Source organism: Trachemys scripta, chromosome 17 (assembly GCF_013100865.1).
Source record: "Trachemys scripta elegans isolate TJP31775 chromosome 17, CAS_Tse_1.0, whole genome shotgun sequence".
NCBI classification, from domain to species: Eukaryota; Metazoa; Chordata; order Testudines; family Emydidae; genus Trachemys; species Trachemys scripta.
Genome location: NC_048314.1, coordinates 21,561,653 through 21,586,864, shown reverse-complemented (window position 1 = coordinate 21,586,864; position 25,212 = coordinate 21,561,653). Strand labels below are relative to the sequence as shown.

Here is a 25,212-nt window from a genome sequence, read left to right as displayed (position 1 = left end):
TGCCCCAGCCCTGATCCCCCTCCCACCCTCCAAACTCTTTGGTCCCAGCCCAGAGCACCCTCCTGAACCCCAAAGCCCTCATCCTCAACCAGAGCCCTCACACACACACCCCGCACCCCAAACTCTTCAGCCCCACCCCAGAGCCTTCACCCTCCCATGCACACACACCAGCCCCCTGCCCCAGCTTGGAGCCCCCTCCCACACCCTGAACTCCTTATTTCTGGCCCCACCCTAGAGCCTGCACCCCCAGCAGGAGCCCTCACACCCTCCCACACCCCAACCCCCAATTTTGGGATATTCATGGCTCACCATAAAAATTTTATACTCAGATGTGGCCCTCGGGCCAAAAAGTTTGCCCACCCCTGTGCTAGAAGGTGCTAATAATGGATGCCATCCACCAGGTGCTTGACCCATAGGCAACAGCAGAGGTACTTGAAGCAGTGACTATGCTAAACAGATGGAGCGGCTTCCTGTTTTCCCCTTTTGGTTTTCCTCAATCACTGCTGTTCTGGCCACTGATGCCTAGAATATTCCCTGAAATGTTTGAACCAATTGGGTATGGCTTTTAAAAGCTATTGTGTTACATAGAGAGAAGGGGGTCAAACTGAATATAAAGCAAGCTTGTCCAAGAGTTAAAGGCCACCGTCTACCGCCACAAGTAGCTTTCAAACATATCGTTTTGTTGACTCCCAATGGAAGATTACAGTATTGAGACTCCAATTACAAAACACTCACCACGCATATTACTAAGCCCAGTAACCCAGGGATTTGCAGGCTATAATCCTTCTCCTCTCCTCCTCCTCTCTCTAAAGGACCACCCCATCTCATTGAAGCTGGGTTAGCTCTTTGGGGTAAGGGAATCATCTCATTTGTCTGAAGAGTCTTTCATGCTTATGGGGCTGTATAGATCAGTATTTCAAAAATCTATATCAAAATGAACAAGCCTTTGCTCAAAGCTTCCCATTTGCATACATCACTTACTATACAGAAGGCATCTTCCATGTTTGGGTTAGGTATTACCTCCATTGTACAGAGGAAATAGCACAGAAAGCTGACGTAACAAGGTCATACCATGAGTCAGTAGAAGAACTCAGACCTCCTGACTACTAGTACCACATGCTGCCCTACCTAAAAAAATCCCTGTAAAGAGCTCTGAGATCCTCAGCTGAAAGGAACAAAGTTATTCTCTTTGCCCAGCAAATAGGGTTCTCATTGGAGGCTGCTGTCTTAATGACAACACATCATTGTACTGCCCAACCTTGTGATTTGGGCAGAGTCAGAATTCAGGTCCCATTTAAAGCATGCAAAAAATCAGAGCACACTTCAGAGTGATCATAAGGTAACTTCTCCTCTATTCATTGAGGTGTGGTTGTTTTAACCAGATCCCTGAATGTGGAGCAGGGGGTATCCAGGAGGGCAGGAGAGCCAGTAGTGGGGCTCTTCAGTGCCTAGATCTGGCATGAACTCCATGGATAAAGTAACCCTGGACTCTGGAGGCAGGACTTTTCTTCAGAAGCCGTAAGCTGTGGTATATACCTCGATAGCATTCATCACCATGTATTTTTGGACAGGTTTCCACGCCCAATTTAGGGCTTATGTCCCACCCTCCGTCCCCATTTCCATTGGTGTCGAGGTTTGGCACCATCAGCCATTTTGGAAAAAAAAAAAGATTATCTTTTTATGTTTGAATAGGGGGAATGTTGTGAGCTTGTGCTTCGATACATTTGGTTGCTTGTTTAGAGAAAAAGGTTGAAAGAAGAGAGTGGGAGAGCTTAAAGATTTAAAAAAGAAAGCTTTGGTAAGGTTTAGAGGAAAAAAGGAAAGAAAGATTGTTTGGTTAGGTTTAGTAAGGAGGGATTATTTTAAAGGCCTAGTTTGGCATGTTATTAAAGAATTGAAAGAGAGAACTTTAATAAATGGAGATTTTTGTTTTTAAAGGGATAGTTTGAAAGAATAGAAACAAGTTATTAAAGAAAAGAGAGATTTTTGGTGTGGTTTAGTAAGGTGAGATGATTTTAAAGGCCTAGTTTGGCAGGTTATTAAAGAATAAAAAATTGAGATAAATGTAAATGGTGTATTAAATATAAGTGTAGGTTAAGAAAAGAGCATTTAAAAACATTAAATAATATTGAAAGATAGGTTAAAAAGAACACACATGGCAAAAAGAATTTACTAAAGTAGAGACTGTTTTAGTAAGCACATGGTAAAAAGTATAAAGGGAGGTTAATAGAAAAGCATTTAAACTATTAAATACAAGGATAGGTTAAGAAAAGAGCATTTTAAAAGAGTTAAAAGAAAAACATATAAAGGTAGGTTAAAAGAGAGAACAGGGCAAGAAAAGGGAAAAAAAAGCCCCTTTGCAAAGGGCAAAGAGAGACCGCACATGGTTGAGTCAGTGAGAGAGAGATCTTACCCTTCCAACTGTTCCTGGGAAAAGAGGCAACTTCCAAGGTTCACAGCCCCTCAAGCTAGTTATCTCCACCTTTGGAACGGACCAATCTGACGCTGTTCTACAGCTGCATCATAGAATACATTTTCCTGAACCAATCCTACAGTCCCAAGATTTTTAAACAAGAGCCATCTCCCTCCCCCACCCCTTAACTGCCTTATTCTCATCTAAAAAAATCAGACCCCAAGCATCTTTCCCACCATGTATCCCTTTTACATAGGGGCTTTAATAAAGGTTAAAACGATATGCCCTTCATAACAAACAATTTTTAAAAGATTTCCCCTATGTTTTAGACTAACATTGGTCATTTTTTAGTAAGGACAATTTGAAGAAGCGTGCTTTTGCAGCAAAGCCACTGTCAGCAAAAACAGCCTTTGTAATGTAATAGTGGATCAGAGATAAGAAGGCTGCTTCTTCGCTGGCTTTTCAACAAATACAAGTGAAAGTTTTGTAAATAAAGGAATAAACACTTTAAAAGACAAACCTATATGAAGGCACATCCCTTTATTTAACATTTTTACAGGTGTGTTTCAATTAAAAAAAAAGAGCATGCAGAAACACCCCAGAGTGAAAACCACAGAACCTTAGTAACAGCTAGTTTATATTCCCCTTATTCTATAACCCAGTGGATCAGAGAGAAGTTTATTTTCCCCCAACACACACACACTTTTTAACAAATCCGTGCAAAAGTTATATTAAGCTTTCATTTTCTTAGGACTTTTAGATTTAAGTATGAATTTTTCTGTTGCATTATCAGAATGTCTGTTTTTAAATGTTTGCAAACTGTATGCTGAGACACAGGTACATGCATGCAATTTCCCCACTCAGATGTGGCCCTCGGGACAAAAAGTTTGCCCACCCCTGTTCTAGGGGTGCAGTGTCTTCTAAGTTTCATATACGCATGCTCTGGCAGGGTTCTATGTAACTAGGCCTTGCATGTTGTACATAGTTGGTAAACACAGTTATTTCGATCTCACCATGCCTGTGTGGTTCCAGGCCATAAACTACAACGTTGGTCTGAAAAGGATTGTACCTGAGATAACATTTAGGGTGAGAAGTTAGTATTTGTAACTAGATCCTTAGTGTATTAAGTTAGCCTTGCATATTTTGATTTATTTTACTTAGTAACTTACCTTGTTCTGTCTGTTATTACTTGGAACCACTTAAATCTTACTTTTTATACTTAATAAAATCACTTTTGTTTATTAATTGAACCAGAGTAAGTGATTAATACCTGGGGGAGCAAACAGCTGTGCATATCTCTCTATCAGTGTTATACAGGGCGGACAATTTATGAGGTTACCCTGTATAAGCTTTATACAGAGTAAAACAAATTTATTTGGGATCCCACTGGAAGCTGGGTGTCTGGGTGCTGGAGACAGGAGTACTTGCTAAGCCATTTTCAGTTTAGTCTGCAGCTTTGGGGGCATGGTTTAGATCCTGGGTCTGTGTTGCAGCAGGTTAGCATATCTGGCTCAACAAGACAGGGTTCTAAAGTCCCAAGCTGGCAGGGAAAATGGGCTCAGAGGTAATTTCAGCACATCAGGTGACAGTCCCAAGGGGGTCTCTGTGACCGAACCCATCACACTGTAGACCTGAGTTTTAATAAGAAGCATGGAGTGATGGGAAGCAGGAAACACCCTCAACACTGGCATTCTGGGACTGGATCTGTAACAGGGATGGGTATGTTGGAGATAATATTGCATTTTGTATATAGTATTAGATCTGGCTATATGAATTTAAGGGCTTAAAATTATCTTCTAACAATTACTGAATTTAGGTTGCTTTTTAAAAACATTCTTCCTAAAATACAAATTGGCAATGATTTTTTCAATGATTTGCTTTATTTTGTTGTAAATCTTGAATGTTAATAAATATCCTTATTTTATCAAAAATTGTTAGTTTGGTTATTATGTATTTCTGTTAAAAGGTGTTTTGGAGGTGGACGGTGACCTGTACGACCAATTACCTGTAAACACCTGATGGCTGTCTGTCCTATGTGCCATGAATTTTTGGGTCACAGTCCATTTCTGACTTGACCAGGTGATCACACCACAAGACTCTCTATCACAATTGATACCCTTACTGGCAATCTCATGGCAGAGGGAACAAAATTTAATAGTCATGGAGACTGAACTACTCTGTCATGCCTAAAAGTGGTCACTCTACGGCAAGGTTGAAGCACTTTAGCAGTAAGTAATGTAGGGAAACTTGCACTGCTATGGCCTATGCTATAGCTGTTCTCTGGACATCCTTTGAAAAGATCTTATAATATGGCACCTTTAGCCAGCATCAAATTCAGTTTTTTAAGAAAATTAAAATAAACAGGCACTGGTGACTGGTCCTGTTTAACCTGCCATCTTATGGGAAATGGCAGAGGAATATTTATTGCATTACACAACAGTACCATCTAGCTGTCAGTCTGGAAAAGTACACAACATTCGCTGGAGATTCCCAAGGCCCAATCAATCTCTGTGCATCTTGGTAATTAATTCTGCACCAAAAGCACACAGACATGTTTAAAAGAATCCTAGTGTTCCCCCTCTATGCAGATAAGTACTGCACCCAGTGAGAAAATTTTACAGTATTCGATATTATATGCAATGCAAAATGGATGTCAGTACAGTGCTTTGAAATAGCCCGTCCTGCACTGTTAACATGCATCATTATTTATGGCATCCATAAGGTGACCAGATAGCAAGAATGAAAAATCAGGACAGGGGCTGGGGGGGGTAACAGACAAAGCCCCAAATATCAGGACTGTCCCTATAAAATCAGGACATTTGGTTACCTAGATCCACGGCCGAAGGCCTCTGTTGAAACACTCAGAAAATGTACTATGTAAATGACAGGCTTTCATTGCTCAACCTATATCATAACAATGGGTCAATGCCATCCAGTGTGATTTCAGGTGTGTGTTACTGTGAATTGTCTTAGTCTTTGAAAATGCCATTAATGAAAAAAATAAGCTTTGTATAAATACAAGGTCATAATTAAACCTTGCTAGCATTGGAGTCTTAAGCTTGGGCTACATTACAAAGTTAGCTTGACCAAAGTCAATTTGTTTTGACATAATTTTGCATGCATCCACACCTAAATTTGTCTCCTGCTGAAATATCAGCCCATTTAATTGATGCAATAACACCACCTCCCCAAATGACACAGAGCCAAAGTCAATTTACTTCCATCGATGTTGTGCTACTGTAGGCACCGCATTACCTCTGTTGACCATAGCAATCCTGCAGCTATCTGATAATACCCCTGCCCCCGAGACAGGGGTCACTCCAGTAATAATTTTGACCTCTGCTGCCCAGGGGTCATACATACCAGATGCCTGCCTGACCTTTCAAAGACTCGGTGTGATTTTGAAATGTTTTTTCCTGGTTGCTCACGTTGGTGAGCATATCTACTAACACACCTTTGCTAGCATCCACCATGTCAGCTCCATGCACACAAAGCTACCAGACACATTCCTGTTTGGACATCATGGCTCTCCTCCACCCATAGGGAGAAGAGGCTGTGCAAGCCCAGCTAAGGAGCAGCTGAAGGTTAGAGACATCCATGGGCCATGACAGGGATATGAGCAGCAATGCTGGGTGAAGGCCAAGGAACTTCATCAGGCATATCAGGGGGTGAGTGAGGGCAGCAAGCCTTAGGGCTGCCACAGTCTTGCCACTTCAATGACATGCATGTCATAGTTGGGGACCCCACCAGCACTCTGAATGTGACTGCAGACACTTTGTGAGAGCTGGGCATAGTGAGCTGATGGAGGAGGGGGAACCAGAAGGGTGGATAAACCATGTGATGATCCAGGAATCACCCAACTCCGCCAGCGACAAGCCAGTCCAACCAGTCAAGCCTGGATGAGCCCAGTGATGAAGGAGAAAGGAGCTCAGGTAAGTGTATAGATACTGTATTCTTTAAAAGCATCTCTATTTCCCTTTTTGGTAACTAAAACCTCCATTCCCTCCTGCCCTTCTTCCCAAATTTAAAAATGGCATCCATCCCATCCATCGTGTTTAGAGAACAAAAGCTTTTACTTTTGATTCCTCCCTTTACTTTTTAAACAAGCACTGGGAACACAGTTAAAGTTAATAATTTGGAATGAATGTAGTTACCACTTCAAGCAACTACTACATGTTAGGAAACACTAATCTTGAATTTATATCAGTCTAATTTACACAGTCCACAACAGATCACTATCCTGTGCTCGGTTAGAGCCAGAAGAAATAGCCCTGGGTGTGTGGCTGTTTGAATTCAAAAGACAGACTGTCCACCACATTTCTGCATGTTGCCCCAGTAGCCTTTGCCTCAGAAAAATTACATAATACACAATGTGCAGCAATAATGATAGGAACGTTTGTCTCGCTGAGATCCAGTCTAGCCATCAAACATCACCAGTGACCTTCTAATCTACCAAAAGCATATTCAACAGTCATCCTGCACCTGCTTAGTTGGTAGATGATTATTCCTTGGCTTGGGAGTAAGGGGTAGGCTGGGTCCCCCAGAATCACCATTGGCATTTCAACATTGCCACTGTTAATGTGCCAGTCAGGGAAGATTGTCCCTGCTTGCAGCTTTTAAAAAAGTCCTGTATTCTTGAAGATGCAAGCACCATGCAACTTCCCTGATCAGCCCACACTGATATCTGTGACACGTCCCCAGTGATCCACCAGTGCTTGAATAATCATGGAAAAGTACCTCTTTCTGTTGATGTACTCATTGGCAAGGGATGAAGGTGTCAAAGTAGGAATCTGCATCCTATAGATTTCTTGAAATCTATCTACTATTCTTGCACGTTGCTGAGAGTCACAGTCTCTGTACAACATAATATACTTGATGGCCTTGCACGCTTTGATGACAACAGCCTCCACTGTGGATTTTCCAACTCTGAATTGATTCCCCACTGATCAATAGCAATTTGGCATTGCAAGATTCCAGACTATGATCTCTACTTACTTTTCCACTATCAATGCAGCTTGCATTCCAGTGTCAATGCACTGGAGAGCTATGGCAAGCTTGGCACGCAAATCCAGGAATGTGCCTTTTGCATCCGAAAGTTCTGCAGCCACTGCTTGTCATTCCAAACCATCACATTACGATGTGATCCCACCAGTGAGGGCCCAGAAGCACCAATTCACCATGTTGAATTGCTTAATGAACGTCAGCAACAAGCTGACATTTTGATTCACTGTGTCCATTATCCATTCCTTGTGCTCAGGCATCCCATTTTCATCACTGCATCACCAGTTGTAGCACAAGTTATTGAGGTTCCGTAGATGCAGGAGAATCTTTCATCTTGTATCAGCAATGGTCATGAGAATTGTGCTGAGCTGTGCAGGGTCTGTGCTTCTGACAGAGAGATACCAGAGACAGAGAAGCAGCATGTGGGATTTTGCAAATTTTTAAAAGTGTGAAAATGGAGATGGAACAAGCATTATGGGATGGAGAAAGTGGGACTGTGGGAATTGATTCTAGTTCCTAGAAACCTCTGTGCAAATTGCTGTTATTTCACAAAGTACATGAAAGTGACCCACAAGACATTGTGCTGGATGGTGGCACAGAGCATACTGGGATACTTAACGATGGTGCACTGCATCTTCTGTCAACAACTACTCCTGGGTCATGACACACAGGACTGACGCAAACAGCCATGTGCAATATACAAAAATCAGCAGCATCTTAATCCCCTTTAAAAGGATTAAATTAAGGTGAACAAAAGCCACTTTACTTCTGAAGGAGAAAGCCCACACAGGGATTTAATGCATTTTAAGTTCACACCTACAGTTAGATCATCTTAACTTTCCTGAGTGTCCCCATGCAGACACGCTCAAGAACAAATTTCCCTACATTTGGCTAATACCATAAAACTTACAAAAAGATCAGAGTTCAAAAAGATGTTGTGATCCTGTCAAAGGAAAATGCAGGGGGCCATTGCTTAGACTTAGAGGCTAAGTTATAGATGATGTACACTATATATAAAATTTGAAGATCAATTAATCCTACCAGACTAACTTACTGGTTTTATGTACTGCCATTTGCAAATCATAAAATATTTGGAGTACTGAAGAATCCCGTTTATCCAATTATTGGGACCAGGGCCAGATTGGATAATCAAAAATTCAGATAAACTGGAGAATGGGAAAGTGCGAAGCTGCAGTGCTATCTAGTGGCCATAGACGAGATTGCCCCCTTCTGGACCTGCGTGCGCTGGTTGTTCTGTTAATAGAGAGAGACAGATAATGGAGGGTCGAATAAACGGGGTGCTACTTTATATAGGGCACTCATATTATGTGTCTTGCAACAATATACAATCAAAATAAAAAATACTACCCACATTGAATTGCATCCCTCCTTAAAGATCCTTTTTATTAGCCTTCCACCACTGTTTCCTACATACTGTAATGATTACATATTAACATAAAGTAAGAAGGCAGTCACATGATCTTTTGCTTTTGTAACCTTTGTCCTTCCCAAGCCGTCCCACCTTTTGTTTGTGTCCCTTTTTGTACACTAAGGGTATGTCTGACCCTCCATTATCTGTGGCTCATTCATGCCAGATGGCTTGGGCTAAGGGGCTGTTTAATTGTGGGTTCAGGCACAGGCTGCAGCCCAAGTTCTGGGACCCTTCCACCTCGCAGGGTCCTACAGGCCGGGCTCCAGCCTGAGCCCCAATGTCTACTCTGTAATTAAACAGCTCCTTAGCTCAAGTCTGAGTCAGCTGGCATGGGCCAGCTGCAGTTTTAATTGCATGTAGACATACCCTAACAGATTGTACACTTCCTGGGGAACCTTGCTTTTTTATACTGAGCTATAAACCATCACACACCTACAGTGCTACAGAAACACCTTATTACATATATAGGTATTGTTATTGAGTGATATTGCAAATGTTAAATACATCCATTTCATGTATTAAAACTCTTCTGCCTTTACTCTGTATGCCCCAAATCATGCAAACTCTTAGTGATGATGGAGGCGGTGGGGGGCAGAGAAGGGTTCATGATGAGAGTGGGATGAAATGTTGATATAGCTCAGTGGTTTGAGCATTGGCCTGCTAAACCCAGGATTATGAGCTCAATCCTTGAGGGGGCCATTTAGGGAACTGGGGTAAAAAATCTGTCTGGAGATTAGTCCTGCTTTGAGCAGGGCCATTCCAACCCTAATTTTTTTTTTAAATGGGGGGAGGGATAGCTCAGTGGTTTGAGCAGTGGCCTGCTAAACCCAGGGTTGTGAGTTCAATCCTTGAGGGGGCCATTTTGGGATCAGGAGCAAAAAGAAAAAAGCTTGGTCCTGCTAGTGAAGGCAGCGGACTGGACTCGATCATCTTTCAAGGTCCCTTCCAGTTCTATGAGATAGGTATATTTATTACAAAATGTTCAACAGTGACAGTATCATCATGCTCTTTCTTACAAGGCATGGTCTTGAGATACAGAATCCACATAAAAACCTTGTAATGACCCAAGGTTGACAAGAGTGCCTGCTGGTTGACGAGAGTGCTGCTGTGCAAAAAGCACTACTTCTGAAATGCAGCTGTAACTGAGATGAGACCCGATACCACTACAGTATAATAGTAGCAGCAACCCTATGCTATAGTTTAGGGACACACAAAGAAGAATACTATTTCTAATCAAAGTAACAGGAATTTCAGCAAGAAGATTGCACACCAGAGCCAACACCTCTGAACTAGCAAAAAGAGCCATGGGATCTTTAATGTCCACAAGAATTCAGAATTTGTATTACGCCACATCCAGGTCAAAAGTGCCAATTAACTCTATTCATTCCTTACTCAGAAAGGACAAACATCATCTGTGCCAGATAGCAAGTCTTTTAGGTGAATACTGGAAGTGAAAAGCTTTCACTAACGCTCTTGTAAATCAGCTCCCATAATATTGTATTTGTTTAGACCTGAGTTTTCTGGGTTGAAATTGATAGTAGTAACAGCTGTAATAAACTCACTTGAAGCTTAGCAATTCCAGGAATACCTGCCCCATAAAGGCTTCCCCCACATGATACAAATGGGCTTCTGGATATCAGGGAGTGAAGAGTAGTAACATTGGTGGCCAAATCCAATACTCTATAATAATAATATTAACCAAGGGGAGCTTCCTTCTCATACCCCTGTCTTCCATGAATTTCAGATTTTTAAAAAGACCATTTTTTCCAGTCTCAGAGCTGTTAAGTATGTTAGGATTATTTAAATGTAGATGGTGCAGGTAGCAATGCCTATAGTTAAGGTTGCTCAAAACTTTGCAGAAGACCCTCTTTTCAGTTGCCAAACTTTAACCATTTAAGCTGATATTTCCATGTCAGAGGGCTGCTTTGGAGTGAATTGTTTTGGAAAATTTCAGCAAAAACTGTTCAGCTGCTTCTCAGACTGAGATTAAGGAAAAATACATTGTTTTGCCATGTTAAAAAATTCTTACAACCATTTTGTTGAAAAATTCTAGTGCCCCCATGACTGGAAATTTACCATAGTGACAGAGGTGTGCCTTTTGTTGCCTCCATGAAAATCTACCCAAATGTGACTAAGTTATGAGCCTCTGAAAATTTCAGTTCACACATGCTCAGAGATATGCTAGAGTTTAGCAGCCAAATTCTCTGAGCATTCTGTCTGAACTGAACATGCTTAACGCTTCACATTGCTGTGTGTGACTGGACTGAGTATGCTCCATCCTGGGGCTGCCGGGAGGCAGAACATGACTTTCCTTGCAATTGCTCCTCCAGCTATGACACTGAGTACTGGAAATGCAGCAGGGAGACTGACTCTCTGGTGGCCTCAAAGTCCCCTCCCCTCCCCCCCGCCCCCCCGTGGCACCCAGGCAGCACAAAGGAAAAGGATGATGCACTCTTACAGTGCCCAGACAGCATCTAGGACTCAAAAGCAGCCTTACTGGAATGCATAGGAGTGAGCAGGGCCGGCACTTCCATTTAGGGTGCCAGGATTTGGGGGGGTGGCAATTTGGCGGCGGGGGGGTCCTTCCGCGCTCCGAGTCTGCAGTGGCAATTCTGTGGCGGGTCCTTCACTCGCTCCGGGACCCGCCGCCGAAGTGCCCCGAAGACTGGGAGCGCGGAAGGACCCCCCCCCGGCCTCAGAATTGACGACGACGACCAGGAGCGCGGAAGAACCCCCGCCTAGGGCACCAAAAACCTTGGCGCCGCTCCTGGGAGTGAAGTTAGAGAGGGGTCTGAAGCCAGAGGGTGGATAATAGGAGATGGGAGAAAGGGACAAGAGCCACGGGTGAGGGAATAGATAGGAATGGCGGGAGGGGAAGGAAGCTGGGTGGACTTGTTGATTTTCAGGGTACTCTGCCAATTGTTTTGATTTTGGGTAGATCGTTGAATGCTTTAGTTCACACAGTCAGATTTTAATACTAATTAATATGTCCTTAAAACATATATACTTAGAGAACATGATAATTTTATATTTGTAATAATCAGTTTTAGAGAAAACAATTCCTACTTACAAACATCAGCAGCCTTCTTCAAATGAATCTAAGGAGAAAGGATAAGTGGAAAGAAAGACCTATGTATAGATAGATGGAAGTAGCTGGACATGTGTATTATTGCATGCCTCTCTTAAGTATGATATGTTTAGGAAGGATGAAAAAAACATGATATTTGACTAATATAACAACATAAATCACCGCTACACAGTTTAAAGAAAAAACATATACACACAAACAAACTATTGATTAGACTGGTTAACTTTCTAGCAATTACATGGATGTAGTGCATGGTAGGGGACACTCGATGGCAGCAATCATCCAGAGAACAATACCTTTGTGTTCATCCCCAAGTTTTTCCATCACCAATGAGTACCACTGAAGTCAATGGCAAAATTCCCATTGACTTTAACAGGAACAGGATGAAATCCTCTTTAAGAAATCAGATAAAAGGCTTTCTACTCTAAAATTCTTGAGCAAAATGCTGAAATAAATATGTATTAGTTTGTAGCTAAACGCATGAGATGTTAGTGAAACTCTGTACAACAGCTTGATACTTTAGTGTTCATGAAGTGATTTTTTTAGCTTTACTAAGGTGAAAATGCCCAAGTCTTAACTACTGATATTGATTTTAAGAGAGGCTAGCAGTTATCTGCTTACTATTCATTGCTGAAACTTGGTCTAAAGTAAACCATCAGCTCACAGTATTTATTCCTTGTATTTCAGGGGCATCCTCCTTTACCTCTCAACCTACTGAGATTACTGTTAGGAGTTGTCCTTATCACTGGACAACACTTTCAGCACAGTGATCCCCCTATAGCAGAGATAGCTCTATTTTCTCAGAAGAGATCAGCACTGACAACTTGTCAGAAGTCCAAGGCACTGCACACTTAATTTGTACAAACAAAATAGACAAGACTGCAGTCTCCTTCATCTTTAATATGGTGGTGTAGCCTCTTGATACTAAATGCCTCAATATGCAGTATTCCAGTCTGCTGTAAGATCTGTTCTGATCAAGATGCAGTAATGTATGTTGGGACTTCTGGTCTCCATATTAAAGATGAACACAGTCATAGAACTCTCTGCCCTAAACTGTCAGGCATCTGACTACCTTGTGTTGATATCCTGCTGTAGCTGCTCTCCGGATAAAGAGACATACAGTTTCCAAGGTTGTTTGACTGACATCTTTTGCAGGAAGAACTACAGGTAAATTTACACAACAGTAAAATGAAAAACAAAGCATAGAAGCACTACCAGCTTGAGAACCTCCCTAGGTGACAACACCTATGAACATATTAATTCCAGCTCTCCACAGACAATATTCTTAAGCATATTCGTAGTGGTGGTCAGAAAAGGGAGATTTGAAAAAGTTTATCAGGACTCAAGGACCATAAAATAGATTTGGTCTTTGTTTTCATTTATCCCTGATTTATTCTGAGAATTTTTTGCTACTTAGAGCTAGTCTGGAATCTGCTAGCAAAGTGATGCAATTAGAAATTCATGCCAATTGATGATGAGAAGGGCTGTTTATCAGGCGTCTTAGGCCCGGTGGGAAAGAGTTTTACATTATGCTCTTGCACTGATGCTGTTCATATCATCTTGGGATTCACTTGCTTCTGAAATAAGGTTGCAGTGGACAAAAAAATCTTTCATTTTAACTAAAAAAGAATGTAATTTCCCTTGCCCATAATATAGAGGAGAAGCTTACATATCACTTACCATGCATTTGTTGTACTTAGCTACAAATCGCTCTACATAAACAGGAAACTCTATTCCCCATGGCTTTATTAATCACATAATGGAACGCAAAAGCCAGGGCATTTCCAAGGGAAGATTCAAACAAAGAGGAATTATATATTATAATTCACATTAAGCTTTTAAATTACACTAGTAATACCTAGCTACTATATAGCACTGTTCATCCATATATCTCAAAATACTTTCCAAAGGAGCTAAGTATCATTATCTCAGTTTTGCAGATCGAGAAAATGAAACAAAGTTACCCAGTAAGCTAGTGATTATAAGCTGTAAATATAATGATGCCCCACAATAAATATATGTGTATGTTCGTTCTCTACTTTCATAGCTGTGGAAAACGTTTATTCCCCATAATCCAAGAGTGATTAAAGAATAGTCACAGGTCACATATAGCCCTCTAATGCCAGGACTCAGCCTTGAAATGTTTACAGGTGTGACACCTTACACAGCAACGTTGCTACAGCGCAGCAGCTGAGTATGTAATTACCTGCTTCTATGGCTCTATTGTTGTTACCATGGAAGGAATCTCATAGGAAAGCTGCAAAGATCATGGCTCTGTTTTCTGCCAAAAAAAAAGGGAGGGAGGAATATAGAATCAGCACTTTACTAGGCTAAGCAAGTAGTGTCTCCAGCAGCATCTCAGTAAGAGAGAGAAGCAGCAAGAGCCCCATGGGCCACTTAAGGCCAAGACCCTATAGGTGGAATTTTCAAAAGTGCTCAAGCTGCCTTAACGCTCCTCCCATTTAAGAAAATGGTAAACTCTTTTTCCCTCCCTGCACCCGTCCGCTGACTTCAACAGGAACAGTGTTACAATGCTGAGCCCTTTTTTTTGAAAATCCTATCCTAAATGGCCATGGACTCTAGGTAAAAGAGAGACTGAATGACCTAGAGCACACTCCCAGTCCCCACTGAAACACCTTACTTCTAGCAATATCTCCCCTGAGCCCATTTATCCCTCCACTGGAAACAATATTTACTATTAAACACCCAGAAATTTTCATATTCAAACAAACTAGAGGGTCACTTACCTTCCCAGGGAATTTCACAGCCTGTTTGCTTCCAGTGCTCTCATATTCTCTTTGGATTGGTTGGTTTCTTCTCTCCCTTTCTTTTCACCTCATGTTCATGTCCCTGATTCTGCTCCTCTCACATACTTAAGCTTACACCCTGTCCAATTTATCTCACTTTTTTCACCGCTCGTCAAGGGGGCTCTGCTGTTGTCACTGCACTTTCTTAAGAATCTCTCCTCTTCTTATGGCCCAGTGCCCATATGCCTCTCCTCTTCCCTTCCTCTTAAGGCCCATTTCCCAACTGCCTCATCCGTGTCAGCGCCTTACCATGCCCTATGGTCCTTCAGCCCATTTCCCAGATAACTCACCAGCTGTCACCTCCCCCATCACATCCGAGGGCCCCTTTGCCCAATTCCCACCCAGGGAATCGTAACCACCACAGAACATTCTGGCCTGAACAATTCCATCCCTTCACACGTCACAGGGCCAATGGTCACCCCAAGTGCACTGCCCGCAGTGTGAACAGTAAGAGGGGGTATTCATCTACCCTCACATCTCAATAGCAAAATGATTCTTTCTGGCTGCTCCTTGCAAACCTGACTCAGCCCTGCCCTCCCTTCCACCCTGCACTGGGCACCAACAGTGACTATCCAACACGAAAAGTGAAAAGCGGAAGAGATAACTTAACAGACATGGCTTCAAACCCAACCCCAGAGCCCCCAGGAGATGCCTCTCATATCCCTGACACCTCCATATTCCGGTGACCCATATCTCTGCCCCAATATCCCTGACACCCCCATAACCCTGTGTCTTGTCAGTCTCCACCTATACATGCCTCCCATATCGCGGTATCTGTCTCCCCATGTCCCTGCCCCTCATATCTCAGTATCTGTCACCTCATATACCTGACACCCCATACCCCGGTATCTGTCTCCCCGTATTCCTGCCCCTCATATCCCTGTATCTGTCACCTCATATCCCTGACATGCCATATCCCGGTATCTGTCTCCCCATAACCCTGCCCCTCATATCCTGTATCTGCCTCCCCATATCCTTGACACCCCATATCCCAGTATCTGTCTCCCCATATCCCTGCCTCCTATTGCCCCCCATCCCTGACACCCCCTGTCCCCCTCCCCATATCCCTGACACCCCTGTGCCTCTGCCACTCCATAGCCCCGCACATCCCCTCACCGCAGGGGAAAATGCGGGTCTCCCCCCCAGGGCAGCCGGAAACCAGGGGGCCCCGCGCTCCGCCCCGAGCCCTGGGGGCCCTGCTGAGCGGGGCCGAGGCGGGGCCTGGCGCAGGGGGCGGCCCCGGGGCGCTCAGGGCGGAGGGAAGCGCGGGGCTGGCGGCTAGGGTGCGGCCACTCGGCGGAGCGGAGGGTAGCGGTTCGCAGCGGACGCGGCTATGGCGGACAAGCAGGGCGCGAGACCCGACCGCAGCCGGCGGGTGCCGGACACCTTTAGCGGTAAGGCGCGCGCGGCGGGCCGGAGGCGGGAAGCGCCCCTCAGGGCTGGCAGAGCCTCGCGCTCCGCGCCCCTTCCCTCAGGGCGCTGCCCGCCCCCGGGAGCCGCTCGCTGCGGGCCCGAACAAGGGCAAAGTTCGCTTCAGACGCTTCGCAGCTTCCCAGCAGGGCACCCCCCCCCATGTGTCCGGTTACCCAGCTCGCCCGTTCCCTTTCCTTGGGCTCCCACCCCCGCTGCGGGCACCGACACAGCCTGCGCGCAGCTTCTGTGCCAGCCAGGCCCCCCGGGCACAGGAACAGCTGGAGCTTGTGGCGGGCTTGAACTTGCCAATGTTGGTTGGTCATGTTCCTGGCGGTGCCATCCCATGACCTCTTTAAACATTGATCATTAATTCCTGGAGACGCCAGGATAGGGTGACCAGATGTCCCGATTTTATAGGGACAGTCCCGATATTTGGGACTTTATCTTATATAGTTGCCTATTACCCCTCACCCTCTGTCCCAATTTTTCACACTGGCTGTCTGGTCACTCTACTCCAGGACCGTCCTGCAGGGTTGGCAACCCTAGGTTGGTGGCCTAAAACGAGACGAGCTAGACCAGCGCCCAGTGTCACCACCCTACAGTAGAGCCTCCGAGTTCGCAACCCCAGAGTTACGAAATGAACAGTCAACCACACACCTCATTTGGAACTGGGGTGACCAGATATCCGGATTTTTATACAGACAGTCCCGATATTTGGGATTTTTTCTTATATAGGAACCTATTACCCCCTCACCCCGTCCCGATTTTTTCACATTTGCGATCTGGTCACCTTAACTGGAGGTACACATTCAGGCAGCAGCGGGGGGGAGGTCAATACAATACAGTGCTGTGTTAAACATAAACTACTAAAAAAAATAAAGGGAAACAGCATTTTTCTTCTGCATAGTAAAGTTTCAAAGCAGTATTCGCTCAATGTTCAGTTGTAAACTTTTGAAAGAACTGTAATGTTTTGTTCAGTTACGAACATTTCAGAGTTATGAACAGCCTCCATTCCCAGCGTTCGTAACTCTGAGGTTCTACCGTATGTCCAGAAACAAAATGTGTGGCACCGGCCTCTTACAAGATTGGCTACTCAGAATGGGATACACAGCAAAAATGGATGAGGAGGAGGTTTGAAATTGGGTTAAATTTTTAAATAAGTCTAAAGTTTTCAGTTCCTTGTATGAGGTGTCAACTTGTAGTAATGGGAATAAGAAGGTAGGGAAAGGGGGTTCATTTCATTAGCAAATGACCTAATGTGCAGTTTTCTTTTGGACAGAAACTAATATGGCTGGATCACTAAGAAGTGAAACTCCACATATAATTAAGATCCTTGTCAACAAAGCTAGTCCCCTTAGAGACTTCTAACTGTAAATGAGAATAAGAAGAACTGATATGTTTACTCCACTAAATGTGTTTGGTATTAGCAAAATGTTCGATGGATGATAGTGACTAACCAGATTATTCAATATAATAGTGGATTTTAAAACAACAAACTGTTCTATTAAGGATGAGATGGTGAAAATAGCATCATATGCTTATAATTTAGGAAGTGGCTGATGGTTCCATAGTAGGGTGAGCAGATGTCCCGATTTTATAGGGACAGTCCTGATTTTGGGGTCTTTTTCTTATATAGGCTCCTATTACACACACACCCTGTCCCGATTTTTCACATTTGCTGTCTGGTCACTCTATTGCAATGGTTCCCAAACTTTAACAACTTGTGAACCCCTTTCACTAAAATGTCAAGTCTTGCGAACCCCCTCCTAAAAATGAATATTTCCAGGGATTTTCTCCTTTACCTGACTATAAATTATAAAAGCAGTGGTCTTGGAAATATTACACACTATTTATTATTAATTATTATTTATCATGACAGTATTTTTATTACATTATGAAAACAGCAACACACTTCCAAGATCTCACTTTCGTAGTTTGTATCACTTTGAATAAGCCTGTTATAAGACAAGGCTCCTATGTTTCATCAAGGAGTATCAGATGTGAAACAGCATGAAGGTATTTAAAAAACCCACTCAAAGAGTTCCTCCTACACAAACATTCAGGTCTTGAGCAGTCCTGGCAAACAACGCACATTACAACAAAGCTTAAACTTGTTCTTTATAATAATTTTTAAAACAATACTAGCTGCCTATTTAATTTGAAAAACAGCAAAAAATATACACCTCCCTTTCCATTTCTTGTAAGGAGTCTTGAAGTTGAAATCTCCTCAGTGTGATCAATACGCTTGCTTTGATCTGCTCAGCTCTTGGAAGTCCAGGGGCTCCAGGCTGCCTGGGGTCCCAAGGGACAGCTCTGTCTGCCATTAGGGAGTTTTTTTCCCCAAGAACCCCCTGTAACATTTCGTAAACCCCCAGGGATAGTTCACGAACCCCAATTTGGGAACCACTGTTCTATTGCATAGGATTGGTGGGATATGAAACAACCCTGACAGCAGGATTTTCAAAATAATCATAATGGAAGTTCATAAAACTTTATTTTAACCAAATATTAATTTGTACGTACACACATGCATGCTTGCATCACTAGACACAGATCACTCTTCTTCAATTTCCACTTTTTTTTCCTGTTTCTCAGTGGTGCTTTACACTAGCAGTTTGGGCTATACTAGAAAAAGTTGGACTATCCAACATTCTTTGGTCTTTTGGGTGTCATGTATTATCTGCTCTTATCACTTTAACATCTCATATGACTTCTCAGAGTTGGTTTTCAGAGGATGAACTCAATATAACAGATATTTTCCATGTCTATCATCTTACAATGCTAATTTGACTACTGAAAACCAGTTTATTTTGCCATTAAATACATGGTGTAATGGAGATTGAGACAGCCAGAATGCGACTAAATATGGGTTTGTTCTGTGCTGTAGTCAGTTTGGGGTGGAGGGAATTATTCATAAGATTGTTTCAATATAAAGGTTTAGTTGAGCAGCTTGTGTTGTGTAAATATCAGCATGCCGGTTTGTATTGTTAGGCATGGGGCCAATGCCTAGTTCTGGTATCCACTGAAATATCTATATCATTCTTTTTTATGATATTTAGATATTAATAACTAAACCAGTCATTTTGAATAAGTGCCTGGAATAAGATTAAGTGAATTTCTCTCTTACCTTTTCACATTCCGAGTTATCAGTCATTCAGAAGTTGTTGTATGCTTTGTTCTCATGGAGGCTAAGACACCGGCTGTACATTATTTTTGCCATAGTAGATGAAGTATTCATACAGTAAATTGATACGACTTACTGATGTCTATAATTATTTTGATTCAGTACAATTTGCCATCATTAAATCCATTCATCACTCCAGCCATTAATGCAGAATGGAGTATTAATTGCTTATAAGGAGATAGAGTTGCTTAATTGTAACCAAGGAGAAGTAGAGAAGCTTGTGTAAAAGGTCTGTTGCTGGCTCTAAGGGTACAAATTTGTCGCTGTCCTTTTGATTGACAGTATCCTACCCAACTGGCTAGGAGAGGATCAGTAGTGGTAATAGTTCACTAGAGACCAAAATAACAAACTTGCGCAAGGGAACAAAGAACAAACCCAATAGTTATCAGTGGGTGTGCCCCAATAGGATGGAAGCATCCTAGAGGGACACATACTCAGTCCTCATCCCGTTAACTTTTTTAAAAATTGGTATTAGTGAAATGTGTTGAACTGACGTATCTGGAGAGTTAAGTCATCTGTCTTAAGTACAGGTACAGCATGGGCAGTATAAATACAAGTTTCTGCCCCAACACTGGTTTATAGAGAGAATTTCTTTTAGGGATGAGTGGATAGGTCAGTCCTCACTTTTTTATTCTGCCTTGCTGCTAAGGGGGTAAATCAGTGCCAGTGGTGGTGGCTTTTGCAATATGGACAACTCTCCATTCTTAGCTGGACTGAGACTGCCAAACTTGTTATATTGTCTAGTGGTCAGAGTATCTCTGTTCCTGAGGGGATCCTTAGCTCTCTGAATGCTAACTTGACTTCTTAATCATGTTTACGATCCCATAACTCTATATACAAAACCCAGTTGTGATGTTACAAACAGAGGGTGACTGATTTTTAAATAGGGACTAAGCAACAGAAGACCAACTGTTAATGAAACAGACCTTGTTTTCTTGTAAATGTCTCTTGTAATAAACAATAGAAGGAAATAAAATACAAAACAAATGGTATTGTTTATAAATAATATGTATTTTGAAAAGTTACAGGAGACATCAACAGCAAGCTAAGAATGCTAAACAAGTGATATGGTATGGAAGTGGTTCTCAACCAGGGGTACGCAGAGGTCTTCCTGGGGGTACATCAACTCATCTAGATATTTGCCTAGTTTTACAATAGGCTACATAAAAATCATTATCAAAGTCAGTACAAACTAAAATTTCATACAGACAAAATGAGAAAGTAAGTAATTTGTCAGTAACAGTGTGCTGTGACGCTTTTTTTGTATTTTTATGTCTGATTTTGTAAGCAAGTAGTTTTTAAGTGAGGTGAAACTTGAGGTACTCAAGACATATCAGACTCCTGAAAGGGGTACAGTAGTCTGGAAAGCTTGGGAACCACTTTGGTATGATATGGCCCAGAAGCTGTTTAATGGGCATGCAGGATCTGCCTTTCAAAGAATTGTCGAGCAAGGTTTTTTTTCTCTTCACATGCTGAAACAGAAGAATTAAAATTTGTATTACAACAATAGGTGACGTTTCACCTGTGCTAAGCTGCTAGCACACATGGGACTCAGATATTTCTGCCTATGAAAACCTGCTCAGAGCAGAGTTAGATAGCACTGTAGTAAACAGCTTGCTATTGCTAGTAGTTGCTGTAATACAGGTACTGACTTTTGTAGACCTTGACTGCTCTAGGGAGTTACGGTTCTGAAAAATGATGCAATTCTGTAAGTGGTAGCAGTGGTGGAAGCTGTAGTGTAGATGGGACTCGGGCATTTTTACCAGCATGTAATACTACTCTGTTTTTGAGTCTCTTACTGTGGAGGAATTATCTAATGTATTTTCTCTTTGTTCATTATGATTATTAAAGTCAGTTTTTCAGCAGTTGCCTAAAAGATTCCTGTATATTAAAACTTAAATATATATCCTCAACAATAAATGCTAGTGATCATGCAGTGTGCGTGTATGACTTTTTCTTCTCCTGAGATAGAGTGGGACAATATTTGTCCCTGTCAGGTTTGACTATGTAGCAATGTGGAAAGGTTCGTTTCTACTAATATTTCATATGAAATGCTGTTGAAATTTGTGTATGATTGTGAAATATATGGTTAGTCTCTAGACCACTCCTTTCCTGATGAATCCCGTAATAAATGCTAGGATTTCCCAAATGAGCTAATTCTGTAGAGTTGGTTGGGTGTAAAAAGTCAAGCAGGGCATAAACTCTCTCTGTTTTGAATGGCATCTTGAGCTCATCCTGACAACCTCTTGTGATCTCATGAGTATCCTATCACTGAAAAATGCTATTAAATATTGATACAGCAATAAAGCACTGACGTAAACTACCTTTCTGCTCTCATAGTAAAGGTGTGTTTGTTCATGTGAATTCCATTAGCATTGCAGAGCTGTATTCTACCAAGTTTTATTTTGGGTTTGACTTTGAATAAGTGAATTGAAACATTCTGGTTTTAAATGCCTTTTTAAAAAGTAGGCTGAACTCTCAAACACATGTTAAACAACTTCCATCCAGAAAAGATCTTTCCATTTACCTCTTTATTGGTAGCTCTGAGAAGCAGCAGTGGGACAGGAAGTCTGATTGTGAGGAAAGTTTCCTGGGATTTGGGAAGGGTAAAAGCTTGTTTAGCCACTGAAAAATCTGATTCTATACAACAAAAAATTGCTCCTTTGTAGGTTTAAGCCAAAACCTTTTATTATCCTTTTCAAAATCTGAATACTCACAAGGCTAAGTACACTGGGGCAAGACACAGTTGAATAACCCAGTGGTTGCCCAAGAACTACAGGAAATTGTTTGCTGATTTGGCAAACTATATTTCCTTCCTGAATATATAGGCATTTTGTGTCCATTATACGCAATTTCTTTGTGGAGGAGAAGGAAGAGGAAGATACAGATGTTACATTTTGAAGGCTCTTAGAAACCAGAAGGCCCAAATTTAAGAAGGACAGATTGCAGCACTTTAGCTGCTGACATATATCATATCTACATCCAGTTCTGCATCTCCAGTAAGCTGACATAAATGACCGTGAACATATGGATATATATTATAGTCATTCTTTGGTAACCTACTTCTCAATATATAACGAAAGTGATAATATAGTGAATAGAGTAACAAAACTGCACAAGCTGATTTCCCCACCTTCCCTGTCTTAATAGAACAGATAATCAAATTCACCAGCTTTACAAATTGATTGAAAATTAAGGTATTCAGCATAATTTGACATACTGAGCGCGGATTTATGTAATCAATTAATCTAATAAGTTATTATTGTAGATAACATACACTTGTGGCAGTGATTATGTGTGGGTATGAGGACCACAAACCTGTAAAATCTGCTTCTAGCTGTGTGTGTTTTCTCTCAGATTTTGGAGTCTATGGCAGCTTGTGGAAAGGCAAAATCCTCCTCATATCCATATGATAGTACTCCCCTTTGGTATTCTCCCCCTCTTCCCCCATGCAAGAGTGGCTATCCCCTTGGCATTCCAAATGTGTAGGGAGAGCAGAATATTGAAGTTCAATACAGTGACACTTGTACAGGAACTCATCCTTATTAGGCAACTACTTGGTATAAGACGTGGCCCAAAATACACTAAATAAATTCTTTTCCACCTCCTGTTTTAAGCAGCCAGTTTTTGTCAGTTCCTTGATTGGTTGCATATACCAGATTTCACTGAACTATTTTGTGGAAACAAAGATAAGCTCTGAATTTGCAGAATTCAGTCTCTCTCTGCTTTCCTGTTTCTATTTGGGAGAGCCTCCCTCGTATTTACTAGATACAGTATATCCATTACTGTACAAATACATTTATCTGACCCTTCATTAACCAGCTGTCTGCACTAACCGGACAACCAGGACTTCAGGGCCAGAAGCGGGTGATCTCGCCTGTGGCCGCTAGATGGCACTGCTGCAATTTATTTTCCAATTCTCCGGTTTATCCGGATTTTTAATTATCCAATCTGGCTCCGGTCCCAATTAGATTGAGTAAATGGGGTTCTGTTGTACTGAGGTTTGAAGTATGGATTTCCATATTTTGTATGATAAAGCTTTATTTTTTATTTTTTATTTTAGGTTAGGTTGCTATGTGCTGAGACCACTGCCAATCATGTTGACCAATATTGTTTCCTTCTACCCCCGTCTGTATCCATCTGTTTACTCTTATTTTATGCTTAGATTGTAAGCTTCTTGGGGCAGAGACTCTTTTTGTTTGTATTTGTACAGTATCTAACACAATGGGGTCCTGGTCCATGACTAAGACTCCTAGGCCCTACATTAATACAATTAATAATAATTTGTTTTTGATGAGCTTTTGTATGGTGCTCACTGCTGTAGTATCAGGTGATCACATGGACCCACAGGTTAATCCTCACAATATGCTTCTGGGATGGAGTGTCATTTTACAGACATGAAAGTGAGGCACCTACAGTCACACCAGGACGCTGTGGTAGGACAAGGAACAGAACCCAGTTCTCAGAATCCCAGTCCAGTTCACAAACCATTCTTCCTCTCTGCCCATTTCTAGCTCATTCTATTAATCTGTCTTGATCTGATTCTCTTGTTCCAGTGGAAGTGGAACTCCATTCTACAGTTACCTGTGCTGAAACCGAAACGTGTCTTTTTTTCGTCCCAGAACCTAGTATGCTGCACACCTGTTCTCTTAGCAGTTCTATTGTCAATTATTTGGTGGGCATTTAGTGAAAAGAATGATTTGTTCTTTGTCACACTCTGCCAAGCTCTACGGTACTGTTCAAATCTGTTAGAAGTGTTAGAATCTGTTAAAAGTGGGTGGGAGGTGAACTGAGTCCAGGAGTGAATGCTGTATATATAGCTGTGCGAAATCTTTTTTTAAATATACTTGATCTGAGGACATGTAGTGTCTGACCAAGCAAAAGGCACAGGGCTGAGATGGGGCACCAAACATATTACAATATCCTCTTTCTTTTTTTTTTTTCTCCCAAGTGACTTTAGTGCCAGCAAATCGTATTGAAATCACTGTCCCGGAGACCCAGTTCGAGCCTGACCACCTACACTACAATGAAACAGCCCCTGAGCCTGAGACTTGTGAACCTGAGTTAGCTAGCATGGGCCAGCTGTGCATTTTTAATGGCATTGTGAACACACCCTGAATGACCAGGTTTTGACAGCTGTTTGTTTAATAGTTTTGTGCACAATTGTTTATCGTTTCCTCGATTACCAAATTGCAGCAATAGTTTCTTTGTCCTCTGTATGTCCCCGTTACCCACAAATAACCTTATTACTCAGAGCTACTAAGCAACAGGTCATGGGGTCTTTCCTTCAAGAAGCCCTGAGTTGGTATTGTGAGCACATTCTTGAGCTTGAGCTAACTTGTCTTTGATCTTTCTTTTCATCCTTGGCTAAGGACAAGAGGCTAATCAGTTCATCCTACCTTTCTGAGTAATACTGGATTGTGACGTCCATCCTCCTTCAAGATAAATTAGATTGTCTTAGCTGAAAGGCCAAAGAATACCTCAGAGCTGATCTGTTGACTGAAGGAGTAAACTAAGCCTCAGGGCTTCTTTTACTGACTTCTTGTGTGAGGTTGGTCAGATCAGTTTAGGCCTAAATTTTCAAATTTTTGGTGTCTCAATTTGAGACCCTTGGAGCATGATTTTTTGAAGGCACTGAATAGATGCAGCTCTTACTGATTTCAGTTGGGGTTGTGGGTGCTCAGCCCCTCTAAAAAGCGGACCCTAGTTGTCTAAAGTTAAGTGCCCAAAGTCAGTGGATACACTTGAAAAATATAGACTTTAACCTCTCTAAGAGCGTCCCCATCTATGAAACGGAACCATACTGACCTGCAGGACTTGATAGAGCGGGGAGCAGGGAACATGCGGGTTAATCCTTTGTGAAGCAATTGAGTT

General features: G+C 42.1%; 1 protein-coding gene and 1 long non-coding RNA gene across 5 annotated transcripts in view; one reads left to right on the top strand and one right to left on the bottom strand.

The window, feature by feature from the left end:
- The window catches only part of LOC117867232, a 70,668-nt gene extending 54,946 nt beyond the window's left edge, over positions 1 to 15,722 (bottom strand). The window contains exons 1-2 of one of the 3 annotated variants that reach the window (XR_004643332.1): positions 14,682 to 15,722; positions 14,141 to 14,215 (exon numbers count right to left, since the gene is read on the bottom strand). This is a non-coding gene — a long non-coding RNA (uncharacterized LOC117867232). The remainder of the gene's footprint in view (positions 1 to 14,140; positions 14,216 to 14,681) is intronic. The other 2 variants (XR_004643333.1, XR_004643331.1) reach the window with 2 other exon arrangements.
- Positions 15,723 to 15,976: 254 nt separating this feature from the next.
- Positions 15,977 to 25,212, top strand: part of STOM (stomatin) — a 25,669-nt gene continuing 16,433 nt past the window's right edge. The window contains exon 1 of one of the 2 annotated variants that reach the window (XM_034793670.1): positions 15,977 to 16,135. In XM_034793670.1, coding sequence (XP_034649561.1) covers positions 16,075 to 16,135 — 61 coding nt within the window. In that variant the 5' untranslated portion in view covers positions 15,977 to 16,074. The remainder of the gene's footprint in view (positions 16,136 to 25,212) is intronic. The other variant, XM_034793671.1, reaches the window with a different exon arrangement.